This window comes from Coregonus clupeaformis, chromosome 24 (assembly GCF_020615455.1).
Source record: "Coregonus clupeaformis isolate EN_2021a chromosome 24, ASM2061545v1, whole genome shotgun sequence".
NCBI classification, from domain to species: Eukaryota; Metazoa; Chordata; class Actinopteri; order Salmoniformes; family Salmonidae; genus Coregonus; species Coregonus clupeaformis.
In genome coordinates this window covers 28360666-28379104 of record NC_059215.1, presented here as the reverse complement: position 1 = coordinate 28379104, position 18439 = coordinate 28360666, and the positions used below count along the sequence as shown (strand labels likewise).

The window sequence follows — 18439 nt, the reverse complement described above, 5'->3', positions numbered from 1 at the left end:
CCTTGTCTCAAAGGGTAGCGCAAGTTTGAAATGTTTTTTCTATATCTGTATCCAGTGATGGATTTGTTTTTTTAAAGGTAAGATTACCTCAATGACTCGCCTCGCCAGAGAGCTGTCTGACAGAACCAGGCCAATTTGTCTCCACTCGCTAGTCTCAGATCCAGTGGAACCAAGGCCGGAGGAAAATCAATTCACGACTGGCAGAGATAAGCTGCATTGTATGACCCAACACAAAAGCTTCCCCCCGTTTACACATAACCGTTAATCTCCTCAAAGCTGCCTGCCTTTCTCTTGAAAAAGAGGGAGAAGGCTAAGAAATACATATTATATTAATTCCAGAAACACATTGTATGGCTCTCCTGTGGCTTTCATTATCAGGGCCTTGGGAAGAGTACATGACAACAACCTAGATTTTTACAAATTAATATCTGTTTCTGAACCTGCCAAGGCTTTGAACGCTGCCATCAACTCACCAACCTGATTTAGTTTACCTATTGAACAAATGTAACGCCTCATTGGACTGTGAAGAATATCGTTGGCCTTATCAACCATTTCACTAAATGCTGTTGTTGAATGAGGCATTTCCGATAGACTTTCAATTTTTGGGCTGAAAAACAGACACCACAAAGGTTAGCTGTAGTTTATATGTCTGTTTGATGGATAGGAGTGAGGATGGTCTCAAGTTGAGTTGAGTTTTTGTTGTGTGACTCTGTGAAGTGATATGATTGGGGGAAGTTAATTCAGTGACCCCACCCAGGGAGCTGCTGATCCATAAATTACCTCAATTATGGACTGGTGCCCGCAGAACCAACTGGACCCTATAGAGATGTAAGAACATTTGGAGCCACGTGTCGACAGGTTCAGTGGGCTTTAGTTCAGCCTTTCAGCATCCACACTGCTACATTCCCTGCTGGACTTGCTTCCAGATATTTCACAGAACAGCTGCACAAAGATTCAAACCTTCACACACATGCACATGCGTGCACACACACACACAGGCATGTGAGCGTACGCACACACACACACACACACATGTTATGTTCTTCTATCCTCGTGGGGACCTAACATTAATTTCCATTCAAAATCCTATTTTCCCTAACCCTTAACCCTAAACATAACCCTAACCCTTACCATAACCCTAAGCCAAACCCTAAACCTAACTCCTAACCCTAAACCTAAGCACTAACCCCTTACCCTAACCATAATTCTAACCCTAACCCTAAACCTAACCCCTAAGCTTAAAATAGCCTTTGTCCTCATGGGGACGTGGGAAATGTCCCCACGAGGGAGAATTCTCCTTGTTTTACTATCGTTGTGGGGACTTTGGGGGATTTTAGGTCCCCACAAGGATAGAAGAACCAACACACACACACACACACACACACACACACACACACACACACACACACACACACACACACACACACACACACACACACACACACACACACACATACACACACACAAATAGTCACACACATTCAAACACAGTCAAACATACCACAGCTGATCTTCCAGTTAACATGCCCCTGGACTGATGAGGAATTCAGAGAGGCTGGTTGTTTCCTCAGCTCTGATTTATGTAGGTTAGGTATGGATGGATAAAGGTGAGGTATGGATGGATAAATGTGTCACATCTGATACTTCCATCAAGACTTAACGGTTCAACAGGAACCTACAGGAACCTCCATCTTGGTTGTCCATACAGTAGCTGACCTATCAAACTGGAGCTGCTCTCTCTCTCTTTGAATCTGCTGAGAGTCAACTTAAGGTGGTTTGCAATAAGTTCCCTTTTTAATGCTGAATTCAGGGCCCTCCCTTGCTTTTCGTCTGCCCTCATTCCTCCATCGCCTCCTTATGAACACCCATAAGTGTTCTGGCCGTGGATCAATGTGGCTGATCAGCGATATTCTCTCAGGGTTGCTGCTGGCTTAGTGTTCTGAGTGTTGCTGCTAATTAAAACACAGGCAGGAAAACCACCACCCCCTCCTTCACCTGACAGACACAGGGCAGCAACACTCTCTCTCTCTCTCTCTCTCTCTCTCTCTGTCTCTCTCTGTCTCTCTGTCTCTGTCTCTCTCTCTCTCTCTCTCTCTCTCTCTCTCTCTCTCTCTCTCTCTCTCTCTCTCTCTCTCTCTCTCTCTCTCTCTCTCTCTCTCTCTCTCTCTCTCTCTCTCTCTCTCTCTCTCTCTACAAAAAGCCAGATTAACTCAAAGCCTAGTCTGTCAAAAAAGCCACTATGTCTCCCTGTCTCCCTCACAGCTATGCAATGTAGTGGCTAGGCTAGTGGCTAATGGCTAATGGGTTGTTACACAGAGCAGATTAAGTGTTTTTCGTTGTACAGTATAGTGTATAGTATAGCATTATGATTTCCACTGCACTGTGCCAGCCAGCCATGCCAGCCATGAACTCAGTTTATACTGATGAGCCAAGTCATAAACCACAGTAAGTGGAATGAGTGCCACTGTCTTTATTAATAGGGCCCTATGAAGGCTTGTCATGCTCTGAATGATATTGGGCTTTATGCACCGTCAGTACAGTATGATGATTGACTCATGGTTTTTATGTGTGTTTCCTCCTGCAGTACTGGTATGATGGGGACGAGACGGGAGACCTGCCTGTTGACTTCTCTATCGTCTGGGATGGAGACTTCTTCATCGACAAGCCTCCCACCATGAAAGGTATGTTGTTTTATAATTTCTAGAATCATACATTCTTCATAATAGTGTTGCAGCTAAATAGTGTAAATGACAAATCGAAGACATAACTGGCACACAACAGCGAAACAACAGACACACTGGTCAAATATGTGGTCATCCCTTGCTGAGCCCTCTAGTGGCACTTGAGTGATGAATTCACTCTATGTACAGTGCTGGGGGCTATGGCTACCACAATAAATCATATTCAGTGGGATAATTCAATCGCAAATGTGGATTAAGCCTGTGCAGTTATTTTCTTATTGTCTTCAAAACTGTTAAATTGACAAACATTGTTGTAGGTGAGTAAGAGATAAGAGACAGAACTAAATGTGCAGTCCCATGTTTTGTATGAACACACCTTGTATAACTGCAAGTCGGGGACAAATAGTGGTTGTCAATACTTCCCTCAAAGGAGCTTTATCTCACTGGTTTCATCAGGCCACTCTGAAAGAGACCTGTAGCTCTCCACAATCAGTCTGCAGATAGCATCTCTCCACTGGGCTATTGGCCCTGCGCAAAGATGAGCTGAGAGGAGAGAGCTAGTCATGTAGCTAGCTGCACAGTATTTGATTATGTTCTCCTCCTGAACTGGTCAATAACTCTGTGTACCATCTTCACCTTTAAACCTGTGTTATCGAGGCGGCTGCATAGGAGTGAGGACGAGGCTGAGCAGGGGATAAAGGGAGATTAGCAGCTCAGGACCTGTGCTGTGCAGCGCGCCTCACCCACTCACCTTTCTGTCTCAGACTCCATCTTAGACGAGTGTTAACCCTCCCTGTTTGTCTGTCTGTCTGTCTCTGTATCTGTCTATCTGTGCTCAGCCCTGCTGTATAAGTGTGAGGCCCAGAGGGACAGCTGTGGCTTGTGTCTGAAGGCCAGCACAGCGTTTGAGTGTGGCTGGTGCCTGGACAACAAAAAGTGTCTCCTGAGGCAGCACTGCCAGACCCCGGAGCAGAACTGGATGCATCACGGCAGACACAACGTCCGCTGCAGCCACCCCCGTATCAGCAAGGTAAGACTGGAGCACAGAGATATACTGTGTATAATACTGTATGGTTGTGTTTAATTCTGTGGGCTAGAGCCTCTGAACCCAGGCCTTCTGCTGTGTGTGAGCATGCTGACAGGGAGATTGCTTCTCCGTGACCTTGACCCTGTTTCCATGGACAGATCCACCCGTTGACAGGGCCCAAAGAGGGGGGCACGCGAGTGATGATCGAGGGGGAGAACCTCGGGCTGCAGGTGCGGGAGATCGCCCATGTCCAGGTGGCTGGGGTTCGCTGTAACCCTGTGCCCTCCGAGTACATCAGCGCTGAGAGGTGAGTGTGGTGACTTTGTCAATAGGGTTTCACTTGAATGGTATGCAAGTAAATGAGTGATACTTGGTCATATGTCTGCTAACTCTATTTCGTTTTAACATTAGGCAACATAAGCAGTGGGCCTTTGACTGACAGCTGAGTGTGTGTGTTCTGTCCCTCAGGATCGTGTGTGACATGTCCGAGGCGCTGTTGCCCCACTCTCCAGGTGGCCCAGTGGAGCTGTGTATCGGGGTGTGCAGTGCAGAGTACCGCACTCAATCGTCCCAGACCTACTCCTTTGTGGTGCGTTTGACCCCACATGACCCCATCTCTTTCCAGAACGATGACTGTGCAGAAAGTGTCTGGCCGTTTCCGGAGGCAGAGGAAGGATACCAACCAATTGCAGTGGTTCTGCCCCGGGAACTAACTAGTCTTATGCTGCAATACAGAGATGGTGAACATGTTGTGAAAGAAAGTGTGGCCGATGTGACATACAGTAATTACCCAGCTATCCCAATGGAGCATTAAGCAGCGGTGAAACAGGAATGTGACGTTAGTTTATAATCTCCTCAGCCTGCGAGCCGAGCAGCTGACTGAAATGAATGGGCTTCACTGCTGCCCTTAAACGAGCAATCAATAGCAGTCCTGCAGTTCTATTACAGCAGAACCCAAACGCAGCTCCCAGCCAAATGAATACATGTGCATGGAGCAATTACGTATGTAACTAATTACAGAAGAAAATAACATTCTCACTCATGTCACTGTCACTGTGCTACTGAAAATACTTAAACTGCAGTGCAGTGTGTTGCAGCAATTACCAGAAATATAATGGGAATCGGTTTGTTGCACTGTAGCTTTTCACAAAAACTGCATAATTGTTTTGTGTGCTGCTGGTGCTGGGTGTTAACAGTGAGTTTCCTTCCTCTCTCAGACCCCCAGCTTCAACCGTGTGCGCCCGGAGAAGGGCCCCGTGTCTGGAGGGACCAGGCTGACAATATCAGGTCGTCATCTGGACGCTGGGAGCACTGTCACTGTGTTCATCGCCCAGGAGGAGTGTCTGTTTGTTAAGTGAGTAGTCAGCTTGATCCCACCTCAGGGGAATGGACTGTGGTAGTATAGTAGTGCACTGTTGTCTGTGCAGTACACTCAGAACTGAACATACTGTACACACTCTGTCTGTGACAGTGAGAGTGTGACAGCATGACATTGTCTTGAGTGTCATTTCAGACAGTGAATTCATTCTATGAGATACTACTATATGACATTCTCTGCCTAAACCACACAGGAGGACAAACAGGGACATTGTGTGTGTGACACCGTCGTCACTGTCTGGCTCGGGGCCCGCATCAATCAAGCTGTTAATTGACAAAGCCGAAGTCACCAGCAGTGACACACGATACATCTACACTGAGGACCCCACCATCTCCAGCATCGAGCCCAACTGGAGTATAGTGAAGTGAGTAGTGGTGATCCCAGCCCCAGCACCGCTCCTCTCCTCCTCTCCTCTCCTCTCTCCTCCTCTCCTCTCTTCTCCTCTACTCTCCTTTCCTCTCCTCTCCCAGCCAACGGGCTGGAGCCTCTCAGAGCATGACCAGGGTCCTGGGAGAGTCCTGAAGAGAAACTCAGCCCAACCATCTATTACTGCCAGTAATGAACCAGGAACACACAGAGATTACAACATGATCCCCAAAGCCACACACAGACGCCCACACAGTCCCATTGTAGCCATTTCACCATGACACTTAAAGCACAATAGACAGTATGGGGGATGATGTATCTAATGTATATAAAATCCTAATTCATGGGACCCTTGAGGGGACTGTAGAGCTTCCTCTGAATCCCAACAGTACTGTAAGATAAATCATACAAACAACATGCTGTAGCAAAATAGCACCTCTGCTACACGGAAGTTCTTATTTCATTCCTTGTTCTCTCTCTGCCCATATCACCAGTGTGCAATAGCTAGCTGACATGATACCAGGTCTTTAGCATAGCTTGATAGCTCTTAACCACCATGCTTCTGTTTGTGTTTCAGTGGTAGCACCTTGATCACCGTCACAGGTACCAACCTGCTCACCATCCAGGAACCCAAAGTCCGTGCCAAGTATGGAGGAATAGAGACTACTAATGTAAGTGTTCCAAATATAATACATTCCATCAAAAAGAATGGAGGACCAAGGCACTCTTCATATAATTAATTAAAATGCCTTTATTTGGATGGCATGTTCAATAGAAACAAGTTTTTTTTTTTATTTGACGCGTTTCGGTTGCATGGCCTTCGTCAGGGAGTACATTTCATGTTTGCACAGCACCGCTCTGATTATTACAAATGGTTAACCTGTAGAATAGCTACAGATGTGGTCAAATATATTGGCACCCTTGCATAATTCACTATTTATTCTCAAATAAGTTGAAATTGAAAAAACGTTAGGTGTTTACACGTGTATTTGTTTGATTTACAACTGCACAGGACCAAGAAGAAACACTTTAAAGTAGAAAAATGGCCTGGACTAAATTATTGAAGATTTAAATGAATTTGGTTGGAGACAATTATTCTTGTTTACTGTGTAATTTATCTCAACTGTGGTAAGTTGCAGGTGCCTACAGAGTAAAAATAGCTATACAACCAGTTTTGAAAAGAAAAAACTAAACATTCTGCTCCATTGCACTCCATTGTAAAGTGCAAGGGTGCCAATATATTTGACCGGATCTGTAGCAGCAAGGACTTACGCAATAAGCTTTTGCTACTGGCATTCTAGTGAAACATCAGTGTTGTGGTTTTACACAGTAGTCTATGGGCTCTATTTTCGTCTGGCGCTAAGGCTTCACAAATGTCAACGCACTTTAGTTGGCAATTTCAGCATGTAAAAAGTGGCGCTCTGGCATTTTCCACCCCTTGTGCCAGGTTCTACAATTTACCTGTCTAACATCAGCTTGCTTGCGCTGAGGTGGGAGGATGGCAATATTTGAGGTGTGTCCTTAAAAACGAGGGTAAAAATTACAATTTCATTCAGTGCAAATAGGGAGATTTAAAGGCCCAATGCAGCCATTTTTATCTCAATCATTTCTGGGTTGCAATTAAGTACCTTACTGTGATTGTTTTAAATTAAAATGGTCAAAAATAACTTCTTAGCGAGAGCAATTTCTCAAACAAGAATTTTGCTAGGACTGTCTGGGAGTGGTCTGAGTGGGGAGGGGAAAACTGAAAACTAGCTGTTATGGGCAGAGAGGTTTGGAATTCTCATTCTTATTGGTCTATTAACAAATGTACCACCTGGTGATGTCACCAGGCAGGCCAAAACTCCATCCCACCAAAACAGGCTGAAATTTCAGGCGGTCTTTTCAAACAGCTCTTTTTTTATTTTCTTCTTTAGGGGGTAGATCAGCTTTAATATTGCAGATAGACTGTATCTTCCATCAATGTAATTGTTTGCATCACTTCCAATCCCCCATATGTTTTTTTCTCTCGCAAATATATACAGTGGAGAGAACAAGTATTTGATACACTGCCGATTTTGCAGGTTTTCCTACTTACAAAGCATGTAGAGGTCTGTAATTTTTATCATAGGTACACTTCAACTGTGAGAGGCGGAATCTAAAACAGCAATTTCCAGAAAATAACATTGTATGATTTTTAAGTAATTAATTTGCATTTTATTGCATGACATAAGTATTTGATACATCAGAAAAAGCAGAACTTAATATTTGGTACAGAAACCTTTGTTTGCAATTACAGAGATCATACATTTCCTGTAGGTCTTGACCAGGTTTGCACACACTGCAGCAGGGATTTTGGCCCGCTCCTCCATACAGACCTTCTCCAGATCCTTCAGGTTTCAGGGCTGTCGCTGGGCAATACGGACTTTCAGCTCCCTCCAAAGATTTTCTATTGGGTTCAGGTCTGGAGACTGGCTAGGCCACTCCAGGACCTTGAGATGCTTCTTACGGAGCCACTCCTTAGTTGCCCTGGCTGTGTGTTTCGGGTCGTTGTCATGCTGGAAGACCCAGCCACGACCCATCTTCAATGCTCTTACTGAGGGAAGGAGGTTGTTGGCCAAGATCTCGCGATACATGGCCCCATCCATCCTCCCCTCAATACGGTGCAGTCGTCCTGTCCCCTTTGCAGAAAAGCATCCCCAAATAATGATGTTTCCACCTCCATGCTTCACGGTTGGGATGGTGTTCTTGGGGTTGTACTCATCCTTCTTCTTCCTCCAAACACGGCGAGTGGAGTTTAGACCAAAAAACTCTATTTTTTGTCTCATCAGACCACATGACCTTCTCCCATTCCTCCTCTGGATCATCCAGATGGTCATTGGCAAACTTCAGACGGGCCTGGACATGCGCTGGCTTGAGCAGGGGGACCTTGCGTGCGCTGCAGGATTTTAATCCATGACGGCCTAGTGTGTTACTAATGGTTTTCTTTGAGACTGTGGTCCCAGCTCTCTTCAGGTCATTGACCAGGTCCTGCCGTGTAGTTCTGGGCTGATCCCTCACCTTCCTCATGATAATTGATGCCCCACGAGGTGAGATCTTGCATGGAGCCCCAGATCGAGGGTGATTGACCTTCATCTTGAACTTCTTCCATTTTCTAATAATTGCGCCAACAGTTGTTGCCTTCTCACCAAGCTGCTTTCCTATTGCCCTGTAGCCCATCCCAGCCTTGTGCAGGTCTACAATTTTATCCCTGATGTCCTTACACAGCTCTCTGGTCTTGGCCATTGTGGAGAGGTTGGCGTCTGTTTGATTGAGTGTGTGGACAGGTGTCTTTTATACAGGTAACAGGTTCAAACAGGTGCAGTTAATACAGGTAATGAGTGGAGAACAGAAGGGCTTCTTAAAGAAAAACGAACAGGTCTGTGAGAGCCGGAATTCTTACTGGTTGGTAGGTGATCAAATACTTATGTCATGCAATAAAATGCAAATTAATTACTTAAAAATCATACAATGTGAATTTTCCGGATTTTTGTTTTAGATTCCGTCTCTCACAGTCTCATGATAAAATTACAGACCTCTACATGCTTTGTAAGTAGGAAAACCAGAAATCGGGTAGTGTATCAAATACTTGTTCTCCCTGTATATACAGTGAGGGAAAAAAGTATTTGATCCCCTGCTGATTTTGTACGTTTGCCCACTGACAAAGAAATGATCAGTCTATAATGTTAATGGTAGGTTTATTTGAACAGTGAGACACAGAATCCTGTCTCCTGAGTGGCGCAGTGGTCTAAGGCACTGCATCGCAGTGCTAACTGTGCCACTAGAGATCCTGTTTCAAATCCAGGCTCTGTCGCAGCCGGCCGCGACCGGGAGACTCATGGGCGGCGCACAATTTGTCCAGGGTAGGGGAGGGAATGGCCGGCAGGGATGTAGCTCAGTTGATAGAGCATGGCGTTTGCAACGCCAGGGTTGTGGGTTCGATTCCCACGGGGGGCCAGTATAAAAAAATATATATATATATAGGTATTCACTAACTGAAAGTCGCTCTGGATAAGAGCGTCTGGTAAATGTAAATGTAGAATAACAACAGTAAAAAAATCCAGAAAAACACATGTCAAAAATGTTATAAATTGATTTGCATTTTAATGAGGGAAATAAGTATTTGACCCCCTCTCAATCAGAAAGATGTCTGGCTCCCAGGTGTCTTTTATACAGGTAACGACCTGAGATTAGGAGCACACTCTTAAAGAGTATACCTGTATAAAAGACACCTGTCCACCGAGGCAATCAATCAATCAAATTCCAAACTCTCCACCATGGCCAAGACCAAAGAGCTCTCCAAGGATGTCAGGGACAAGATTGTAGACCCACACAAGGCTGGAATGGGCTACAAGACCATTGCCAAGCAGCTTGGTGAGAAGGTAACAACAGTTGGTGCGATTATTCGCAAATGGAAGAAACACAAAAGACTGTCAATCTTCCTCGACCTGGGGCTCCATGGAATATCTCACCTCGTGGAGTTGCAATGATCATGAGAACGGTGAGGAATCAGCCCAGAACAACATGGGAGGATCTTGTCAATGATCTCAAGGCAGCTGGGACCATAGTCACCAAGAAAACAATTGGTAACACACTACGCCGTGAAGGACTGAAATCCTGCAGCGCCCGCAAGGTCCCCCTGCTCAAGAAAGCACATATACAGGCCCGTCTGAAGTTTGCCAATTAACATCTGAATGATTCAGAGGAGAACTGGGTGAAAGTGTTGTGGTCAGATGAGACCAAAATCGAGCTCTTTGGCATCAACTCAACTCGCCGTGTTTGGAGGAGGAGGAATGCTGCCTATGACCCCAAGAACACCATCCCCACCGTCAAACATGGAGGTGGAAACATTATGCTTTGGGGGTGTTTTTCTGCTAAGGGGACAGGACAACTTCACCGCATCAAAGGGACGATGGACGGGACCATGTACCATCAAATCTTGGGTGAGAACCTCCTTCCCTCAGCCAGGGCATTGAAAATGGGTCGTGGATGGGTATTCCAGCATGACAATGAACCAAAACACACGGCCAAGGCAACAAAGGAGTGGCTCAAGAAGAAGCACATTAAGGTCCTGGAGTGGCCTAGCCAGTCTCCATACCTTAATCCCATAGAAAATCTGTGAAGGGAGCTCAAGGTTCGAGTTGCCAAACGTCAGCCTCGAAACCTTAATGACTTGGAGAAGATCTGCAAAGAGGAGTGGGACAAAATCCCTCCTGACATGTGTGCAAACCTGGTGGCCAAGTACAAGAAACTTCTGACGTCTGTGATTGCCAACAAGGGTTTTGCCACCAAGTACTAAGTCATGTTTTGCAGAGGGGTCAAATACTTATTTCCCTCATTAAAATGCAAATCAATTTCAAAAATTTTTGTCATGTGTTTTTCTGGAATTTTTTGTTGTTATTCTGTCTCTCACTGTTCAAATAAACCTACCATTAAAATTATAGACTGATCACGTACAAAATCAGCAGGGGATCAAATACTTTTTTCCCTCACTGTATACATACATATATATATATACACTGCTCAAAAAAATTAAGGGAACACTTAAACAACACAATGTAACTCCAAGTCAATCACACTTCTGTGAAATCAAACTGTCCACTTAGGAAGCAACACTGATTGACAATACATTTCACATGCTGTTGTGCAAATGGAATAGACAACAGGTGGAAATTATAGGCAATTAGCAAGACACCCCCAATAAAGGACTGGTTTTGCAGGTGGTTACCACAGACCACTTCTCAGTTCCGATGCTTCCTGGCTGATGTTTTGGTCACTTTTGAATGCTGGCGGTGCTTTCAACGGAGTCTACAACCCACACAAGTGGCTCAGGTAGTGCAGCTCATCCAGGATGGCACATCAATGCGAGCTGTGGCAAGAAGGTTTTCTGTGTCTGTCAGCGTAGTGTCCAGAGCATGGAGGCGCTACCAGGAGACAGGCCAGTACATCAGGAGACGTGGAGGAGGCAGTAGGAGGGCAACAACCCAGCAGCAGGACTGCTACCTCCGCCTTTGTGCAAGGAGGAGCAGGAGGAGCACTGCCAGAGCCCTGCAAAATGACCTCCAGCAGGCCACAAATGTGCATGTGTCTGCTCAAACGGTCAGAAACAGACTCCATGAGGGTGGCATGAGGGCCCGACATCCACAGGTGGGGGTTGTGCTTACAGCCCAACACCGTGCAGGACGTTTGGCATTTGCCAGAGAACACCAAGATTGGCAAATTCGCCACTGGCGCCCTGTGCTCTTCACAGATGAAAGCAGGTTCACACTGAGCACATGTGACAGACGTGACAGAGTCTGGAGACGCCGTGGAAAACGTTCTGCTGCCTGCAACATCCTCCAGCATGACCGGTTTGGCGGTGGGTCAGTCATGGTGTGGGGTGGCATTTCTTTGGGGGGCCGCACAGCCCTCCATGTGCTCGCCAGAGGTAGCCTGACTGCCATTAGGTACCGAGATGAGATCCTCAGACCCCTTGTGAGACCATATGCTGGTGCGGTTGGCCCTGGGTTCCTCCTAAAGCAAGACAATGCTAGACCTCATGTGGCTGGAGTGTGTCAGCAGTTCCTGCAAGAGGAAGGCATTGATGCTATGGACTGGCCCGCCCGTTCCCCAGACCTGAATCCAATTGAGCAAATCTGGGACATCATGTCTCGCTCCATCCACCAATGCCACGTAGCACCACAGACTGTCCAGGAGTTGGCGGATGCTTTAGTCCAGGTCTGGGAGGAGATCCCTCAGGAGACCATCCGCCACCTCATCAGGAGCATGCCCAGGCGTTGTAGGGAGGTCATACAGGCACGTGGAGGCCACACACACTACTGAGCCTCATTTAGACTTGTTTTAAGGACATTATATCAAAGTTAGATCAGCCTGTAGTGTGGTTTTCCACTTTAATTTTGAGGGTGACTCCAAATCCAGACCTCCATGGGTTGATACATTTGATTTCCATTGATAATATTTGTGTGATTTTGTTGTCAGCACATTCAACTATGTAAAGAAAAAAGTATTTAATAAGATTATTTCATTCATTCAGATCTAGGATGTGTTATTTTAGTGTTCCCTTAATTTTTTTGAGCAGTGTATATATATATATATATATATATATATATATATATATATATACACTGCTCAAAAAAATACACATCCTTTAAAAAAATATATTTTCCTTTATTACTTTCCAACCCCACCACCCCTTCCCTAATTGGAGTAAACTAGTGAACAACAATGCTTAGGCCTCTACTTCCAGCTTATACATACTACATACATTTTATGGGTACAGTCAATTTTAAACAGCTCTTACACTAAAAGGGCTTTATCATAATTATCACAATTTGACAGTATTATTCCAATCTCATAGTGTGGAAATATATATAAAACACAGGAAAATCAAATTTTTGACTCCACTGGGTCATTAAGACTCACCAAAAGCAGGTCTTAGCTGTAATGTGGTTGGTTATGGCATGGATTTTGACGCAGCCTATCCAGCCGTGACGCACAGTGCCCATATGCACATGGAACAAGAGAGATGTGCTTTTTGTGCCAGTGAACCTCGTATTTAGAAATGTTTTGTTTAATTTGATAAAAAACTAAGAATAGCCTCCCCTCCCCTAAATGAAGTCTGTTTTTTTTGTCCTGCCCAATGCATTCACCAAGTAGCCAAGACTATCATTTTTTTTTAAATATATCTTAATCACCTAAGCTTTATTAAAATATCAAGTTTTGGAGCAGCAAACATCAAGCTGACATCCCCTTTTCATCTATGTATTGTAGGCCTACATTGTTTCAGCCAGCTACTGTTATTATTTTGAATGTGCGTAAAACCCCCTCCATTTAGGCTACATGTCCATGTGTCCATCATGGAACGATAGATGAGATGATGCCGGTGACCCTCGCATTTAGAAACGTTTATGTTACCCCCCCCCCGACTTATAGCGCTACTTCCAGCGCAAAATGTATCATTGCGTTAGTTTTGGTAAAATAGAGCCCTATGTCTCATACATGTTCCTGGTTTGAACCTCCTCCTCCATCTTCCTCTTCCTGTCTAGGTGTGCACTGTGGTAAATGACTCTGTGATGACCTGTCTGGCCCCAGGCATCATTTACACCAAGCACCAGGCCCCAGAGTCAGGCCTGCACCCCGACGAGTACGGCTTCATTCTGGATCACGTGGCCGCGCTGCTCGTCCTCAACGGGACACCTTTCACCTACTACCCCAACCCCACCTTCGAAACACTAGGGAACTCTGGGATACTGGAGGTCAAGCCTGGCTCTCCCATTATCCTCAAAGTAAGTAGATTGTGTTCGTTTGGTTTCATTTTATGTTACTTTTGTCAGTTGAGAGAAATAATAAAACTCTAGAGATTAAATGTCTTGGGTGTTGGTCCAAAGCAAGAGAGGTCCTGTGAGACAGAACCAGTACAAAGACAACTTCCCTACACGTCTACTTACAAATCCCTGAGCTGAGGATGGATTTACAAGTCAGGATTGATAATACTCTGAAGACCCATACAATCACTTGATTGTGTGTGTGCTTTAGTCTGATAAAGGTGATTATTGTCCAAAAAAAAGGTATTTTGAAAACTAACAACATGCTTCTTTTTAAAACAGGGCAAGAATCTGATTCCCCCTGCTCCGGGCAACACCCGCCTGAACTATAGCGTGATGATTGGTGAAACACCCTGTCTGTTAACCGTCTCGGAGTCTCAGCTGCTCTGTGATTCGCCAGACCTGACCGGGGAACAGAGAGTCCTGGTAAGACCAGATGTCCCACCCACCGTTTACTGTAGTTTGAGTATTTTATGTCAACAATAGCTTTTTGTGAGATATCCTTAATTGCCATTGGCAAAACTGCTCTGGCCATAATCCAGTCCTGTTATTTCCCTAAATGTATTTCACATGTAGTTAATGCACTTTTATCTGTGCTATTTGGGAACATGCCTGACTCTGAGGTCTTTGCACATCAATAATCAATTCTATAATTGCTCTGGCTGTCTGGCCATTTTTTTACTTGAATGCTAATCCAACAAATGTAAAGTTCAAATGGGAAAGGGTCATCATGCATTAAGCACTTATGATGATTACGGAGGCCTGCTGATACAAGCAATTTCCCATTTAATCTAACTATCTGTTGACTCCGCAGCTCGGAGCATTATCATCAATGCCAGACATGACTACCTCTCTTTATTACAGGCACGCCTCAGCGCACAATGATTTCAACTGTGGGCTTAAGCAGTAAAGGTGAAAAATAATAATCTTGGATTGATTAAATGCAATTCCTTTTTAAACAGTTTTATGGACAGATTTATTCGGCAGAGGGCAGTCTGGTCAATTTGATAATTGCAAGTGTCTTAAGCAGTTATCCATGTATTCTTATACAGTGCCAGCTGCCAAGACAACCACGGCACAGAATGATTAGAAGTAGGTAGATTTAGTCTGGAGTGTGGCAGCTTGTTTACCTTTTTGTATCAAAGGCATCGTCCTGATCCTATGGTATTGACTTGACACTAACACGCCTGGACGAGGTATCTGGCTGTTGATTCAGTGAAACGCTCAGAATCAATTTAATCAGATCAATAGAGTCAGCTGTGGAGAGAAGGGTACGTTTACAAATCAAAGCTGAGATCAAAGAGAGGGGGAGAGAGCGGTAGCGGTGATGGGTGAGGTGGAGTGATCTCCCTCCCAGGGGGATGGGGGAGGGAGGGAGGGATGACGACACATGGCATAGCGAGAAGGCTGGACCAGCTGTGTTAATGACCTGACACACAGCACAGCAACGGACAGACACACAGACAGCAGAGTGGCATTCTCCCTGTTCCCTTCCATCCACACCACTCAATAATTAAAGCACACAGCAAGAGTGGAATGGGTGGGTAAAGGTGAAACTCGTTAGCCAAACCTGTTGGAGGCCATCAGTAATTGGCCTGAAGTTTAAAAAGGAGATGTTAGAAGAGGCTCCAATGAACCTGGGTCAAATATAAAAACGTTCAACATGTACCTCTGAGTCTGTGCTACAAACTGTAGTTATGAAACCCTTCATATCACAGAGCCACATTTTTTCCATCTCTATGTTTCTCCTCCAGATTGTGGTGGGTGGTCTGGAGTACTTCCCAGGGACCCTGCACATCTACTCTGACAGCACCCTCACCCTGCCGGCCATCATCGGGATCGGGGCGGGAGGAGGGGTGCTCCTCATCGCCATCATCGCCGTGCTCATCGCCTACAAGAGGAAGACCCGGGATGCTGACCGCACCCTGAAACGCCTGCAGCTGCAGATGGACAACCTGGAGTCCAGAGTGGCCCTGGAGTGTAAAGAAGGTACGAGCACTGGTTTTATGACCCTCCTCCTTCTCCTATTTCTCTCCTGTCCTTTTCACCATCACCACAAAAAAACGGGTATACGTTTATGTGTATGCGTTGCACATACATGGCTGTCACTGAAATGACACCATTGCTTTTTCCTCAAGCAAAGAATGCTTCATGAAAGTGAGCTGGAACATTGACTGCCAGGTGATTTTGATATGCTCTTATCAGAGAGCTGTGTGTACTTTTTTAAGAGTAGTGACAAGGGTGCTATCAGAATTTGCCTGCTCTGAATAGTTTATGTTATTGTGATGCTCTTGTTGTAGATATGTGACAATATGATACAGGACAAGTCAATCACTCCACATTCTTTACCATATGTTTTCTCAGACGTTGAATCTGTACGAGGTAAAACAAGTATTACTCATGTCACACAGCTGACTGTGTACAGTATGATGATTATCAAAATATGCTGTCCTAAGCATCCAGACAGTGACTCAGAGGTTTGTCTCCTCTGCTTCTGTCAACATAGCATTCGCTGAGCTGCAGACAGACATCCAGGAGTTGACCAATGACATGGACGGAGTGAAGATTCCATTCCTGGAGTATCGCACCTACACCATGAGAGTCATGTTCCCTGGCATCGAGGAGCACCCCGTCCTCAAGGAGCTGGATGTAAGTGTAAGAGAACTAGAGCAGTAGTTTCTTTCACTTCACCGCCTTGTGCTTCTATCTTCACTTGTCTTGGTAACTTAGAAGAATATGCTTTCATGAGGTTCACTTTTCTTGTACTGTAACTCACTGGCCAAAAAATAAAGGAATATAGAAAGCGATAGATCCTGTTTAAAAATCCCCTAAGCTCAGTAGCCAGCAGTACGCCGAGCTTCAGAGCAACCTCCTTTCTTTTTAATTCAAACCTGAGGCAGAATCAACCCAGAAGCCCCACCAGGCCTCCGTGGACTACTCGACTAGAGACTGCCGCAGAAATGTTTGGAAAATAGTCAGCAGGGAGGAATATTTTAAGTCACTACAGCCAAGTTTTGTAATGTAATACTCATACAACAAAGACAAACCATTTTCTCTCCCCCTTTTTCTCTTGCAATGTCCCCCTCTCTCTCCCTCTCTCCCCCTCTCCCTCTCTTCCTCTCTCCCTCTCTCTCCCTCTCCCCTCTGAACCCTTTGGACTTCCTTTTGTGTATTCCCACCTCTGTGTACAACCCCCCCCACCCCCTTTGAAATGTGATTTGTGTACGCCCCCCTCCTGTGTCCTGTCCCTCAGTCCCCGGCCAATGTGGAGAAAGCCCTGCGTCTGTTCAGCCAGCTGCTGCACAATAAGATGTTCCTGCTGACCTTCATCCACACCCTGGAGGCCCAGAGGTCCTTCTCCATGCGGGACCGCGGCAACGTGGCCTCTCTACTCATGGCCGCGCTGCAGGGCCGCATGGAGTATGCCACCATGGTGCTCAAACAGCTGCTGGCAGACCTCATCGAGAAGAACCTTGAGAACCGCAACCATCCCAAACTGCTGCTCCGACGGTGAGGCTACTTACCTGTAGAGAAATGGGCTAGTGTTCTCTTCTCGCTCCCTCACTAACACCTCTACTCATGCTGTATGTGTATAGGACACGTGTTGTTGAAACTGACCGGTGTCTCATCTCTCCTGTAGGACAGAGTCTGTGGCAGAGAAGATGCTCACCAACTGGTTTACGTTTCTGCTGCATCGATTCCTCAAGGTAAGGCAGTTGTAATGGTGCTCCGATTTATTTCTAACTGAGGGTTAATGTAGGTTCAGAGAAGAGAGACGTAGGTACATAGCAGAAGATTTATGTTTCTGATTTATTCAAAACATATCTGTTTGGCTGAAACACAGGTAGGTCTATAGCAACACTGTGGACTGTACTCTTTCTGTCCCCGTTTTCATTTTTGAACCTGAAATTCTGTGAAATGATCTTTAATTGCTATTATTAGTGTAATGTGTGAGTTGTAATTATAGTTTTGAGGTGGAGTTCTTTGGCTAATCATTTTTTAATTTTTTTTATTTAACCTTTATTTAACCAGGTAAGCCAGTTGAGAACAAGTTCTCATTTACAACTGCGACCTGGACAAGATAAAGCAAAGCAGTGCGATAAAAACAACAACAACACAAAGTTACATATGGAATAAACAAAAACAAAACGTACAGTCAATAACACAATAGAAAATCTATATACAGTGTGTGCAAATGTAGTAAGTTATGGAGGTAAGGCAATAAATAGGCAATAGTGCAAAATAATTACAATTTAGTATTAACACTGGAGTGATAGATATGCAGAAGATGATGTGCAAATAGAGATACTGGGGTGCAAATTAGCAAAATAAATAACAATGTAAATAACAATATGGGGATGAGGTAGTTGGGTGGGCTAATTACAGATGGGCTGTGTACAGGTGCAGTGATCGGTAAGCTGCTCTGACAACTGATGCTTAAAGTTAGTGAGGGAGATAAGTGTCTCCATCATGGTACTGGTGCTGTTAATTCTCACTCAGTGTGACCGCAGCACAGTGGGAATCACTCCAGAGGCAGTTGTGGTCATTTTGTCTAACCACATCCACCAACCAAAATGGCCTTTCTGTATTTGTCCTGCCCATATACTGCTCCTGCTTTACTCGTGGATTGGATTGAAATGGCCAT

General features: G+C 45.1%; 1 protein-coding gene across 2 annotated transcripts in view; it reads left to right on the top strand.

The window, feature by feature from the left end:
* Positions 1 to 18439, top strand: part of LOC121538364 (plexin A3) — a 128658-nt gene that overhangs the window by 99786 nt on the left and 10433 nt on the right. The window contains exons 11-23 of one of the 2 annotated variants that reach the window (XM_041846295.1): positions 2585 to 2681; positions 3521 to 3711; positions 3867 to 4015; positions 4177 to 4297; positions 4926 to 5062; positions 5280 to 5450; positions 6030 to 6123; positions 13516 to 13755; positions 14077 to 14220; positions 15549 to 15783; positions 16301 to 16443; positions 17048 to 17304; positions 17435 to 17501. In XM_041846295.1, coding sequence (XP_041702229.1) covers positions 2585 to 2681; positions 3521 to 3711; positions 3867 to 4015; positions 4177 to 4297; positions 4926 to 5062; positions 5280 to 5450; positions 6030 to 6123; positions 13516 to 13755; positions 14077 to 14220; positions 15549 to 15783; positions 16301 to 16443; positions 17048 to 17304; positions 17435 to 17501 — 2046 coding nt within the window. Of the gene's footprint in view, positions 1 to 2584; positions 2682 to 3520; positions 3712 to 3866; positions 4016 to 4176; positions 4298 to 4925; positions 5063 to 5279; positions 5451 to 6029; positions 6124 to 13515; positions 13756 to 14076; positions 14221 to 15548; positions 15784 to 16300; positions 16450 to 17047; positions 17305 to 17434; positions 17502 to 18439 lie in introns of both variants that reach the window. The other variant, XM_041846294.1, reaches the window with a different exon arrangement.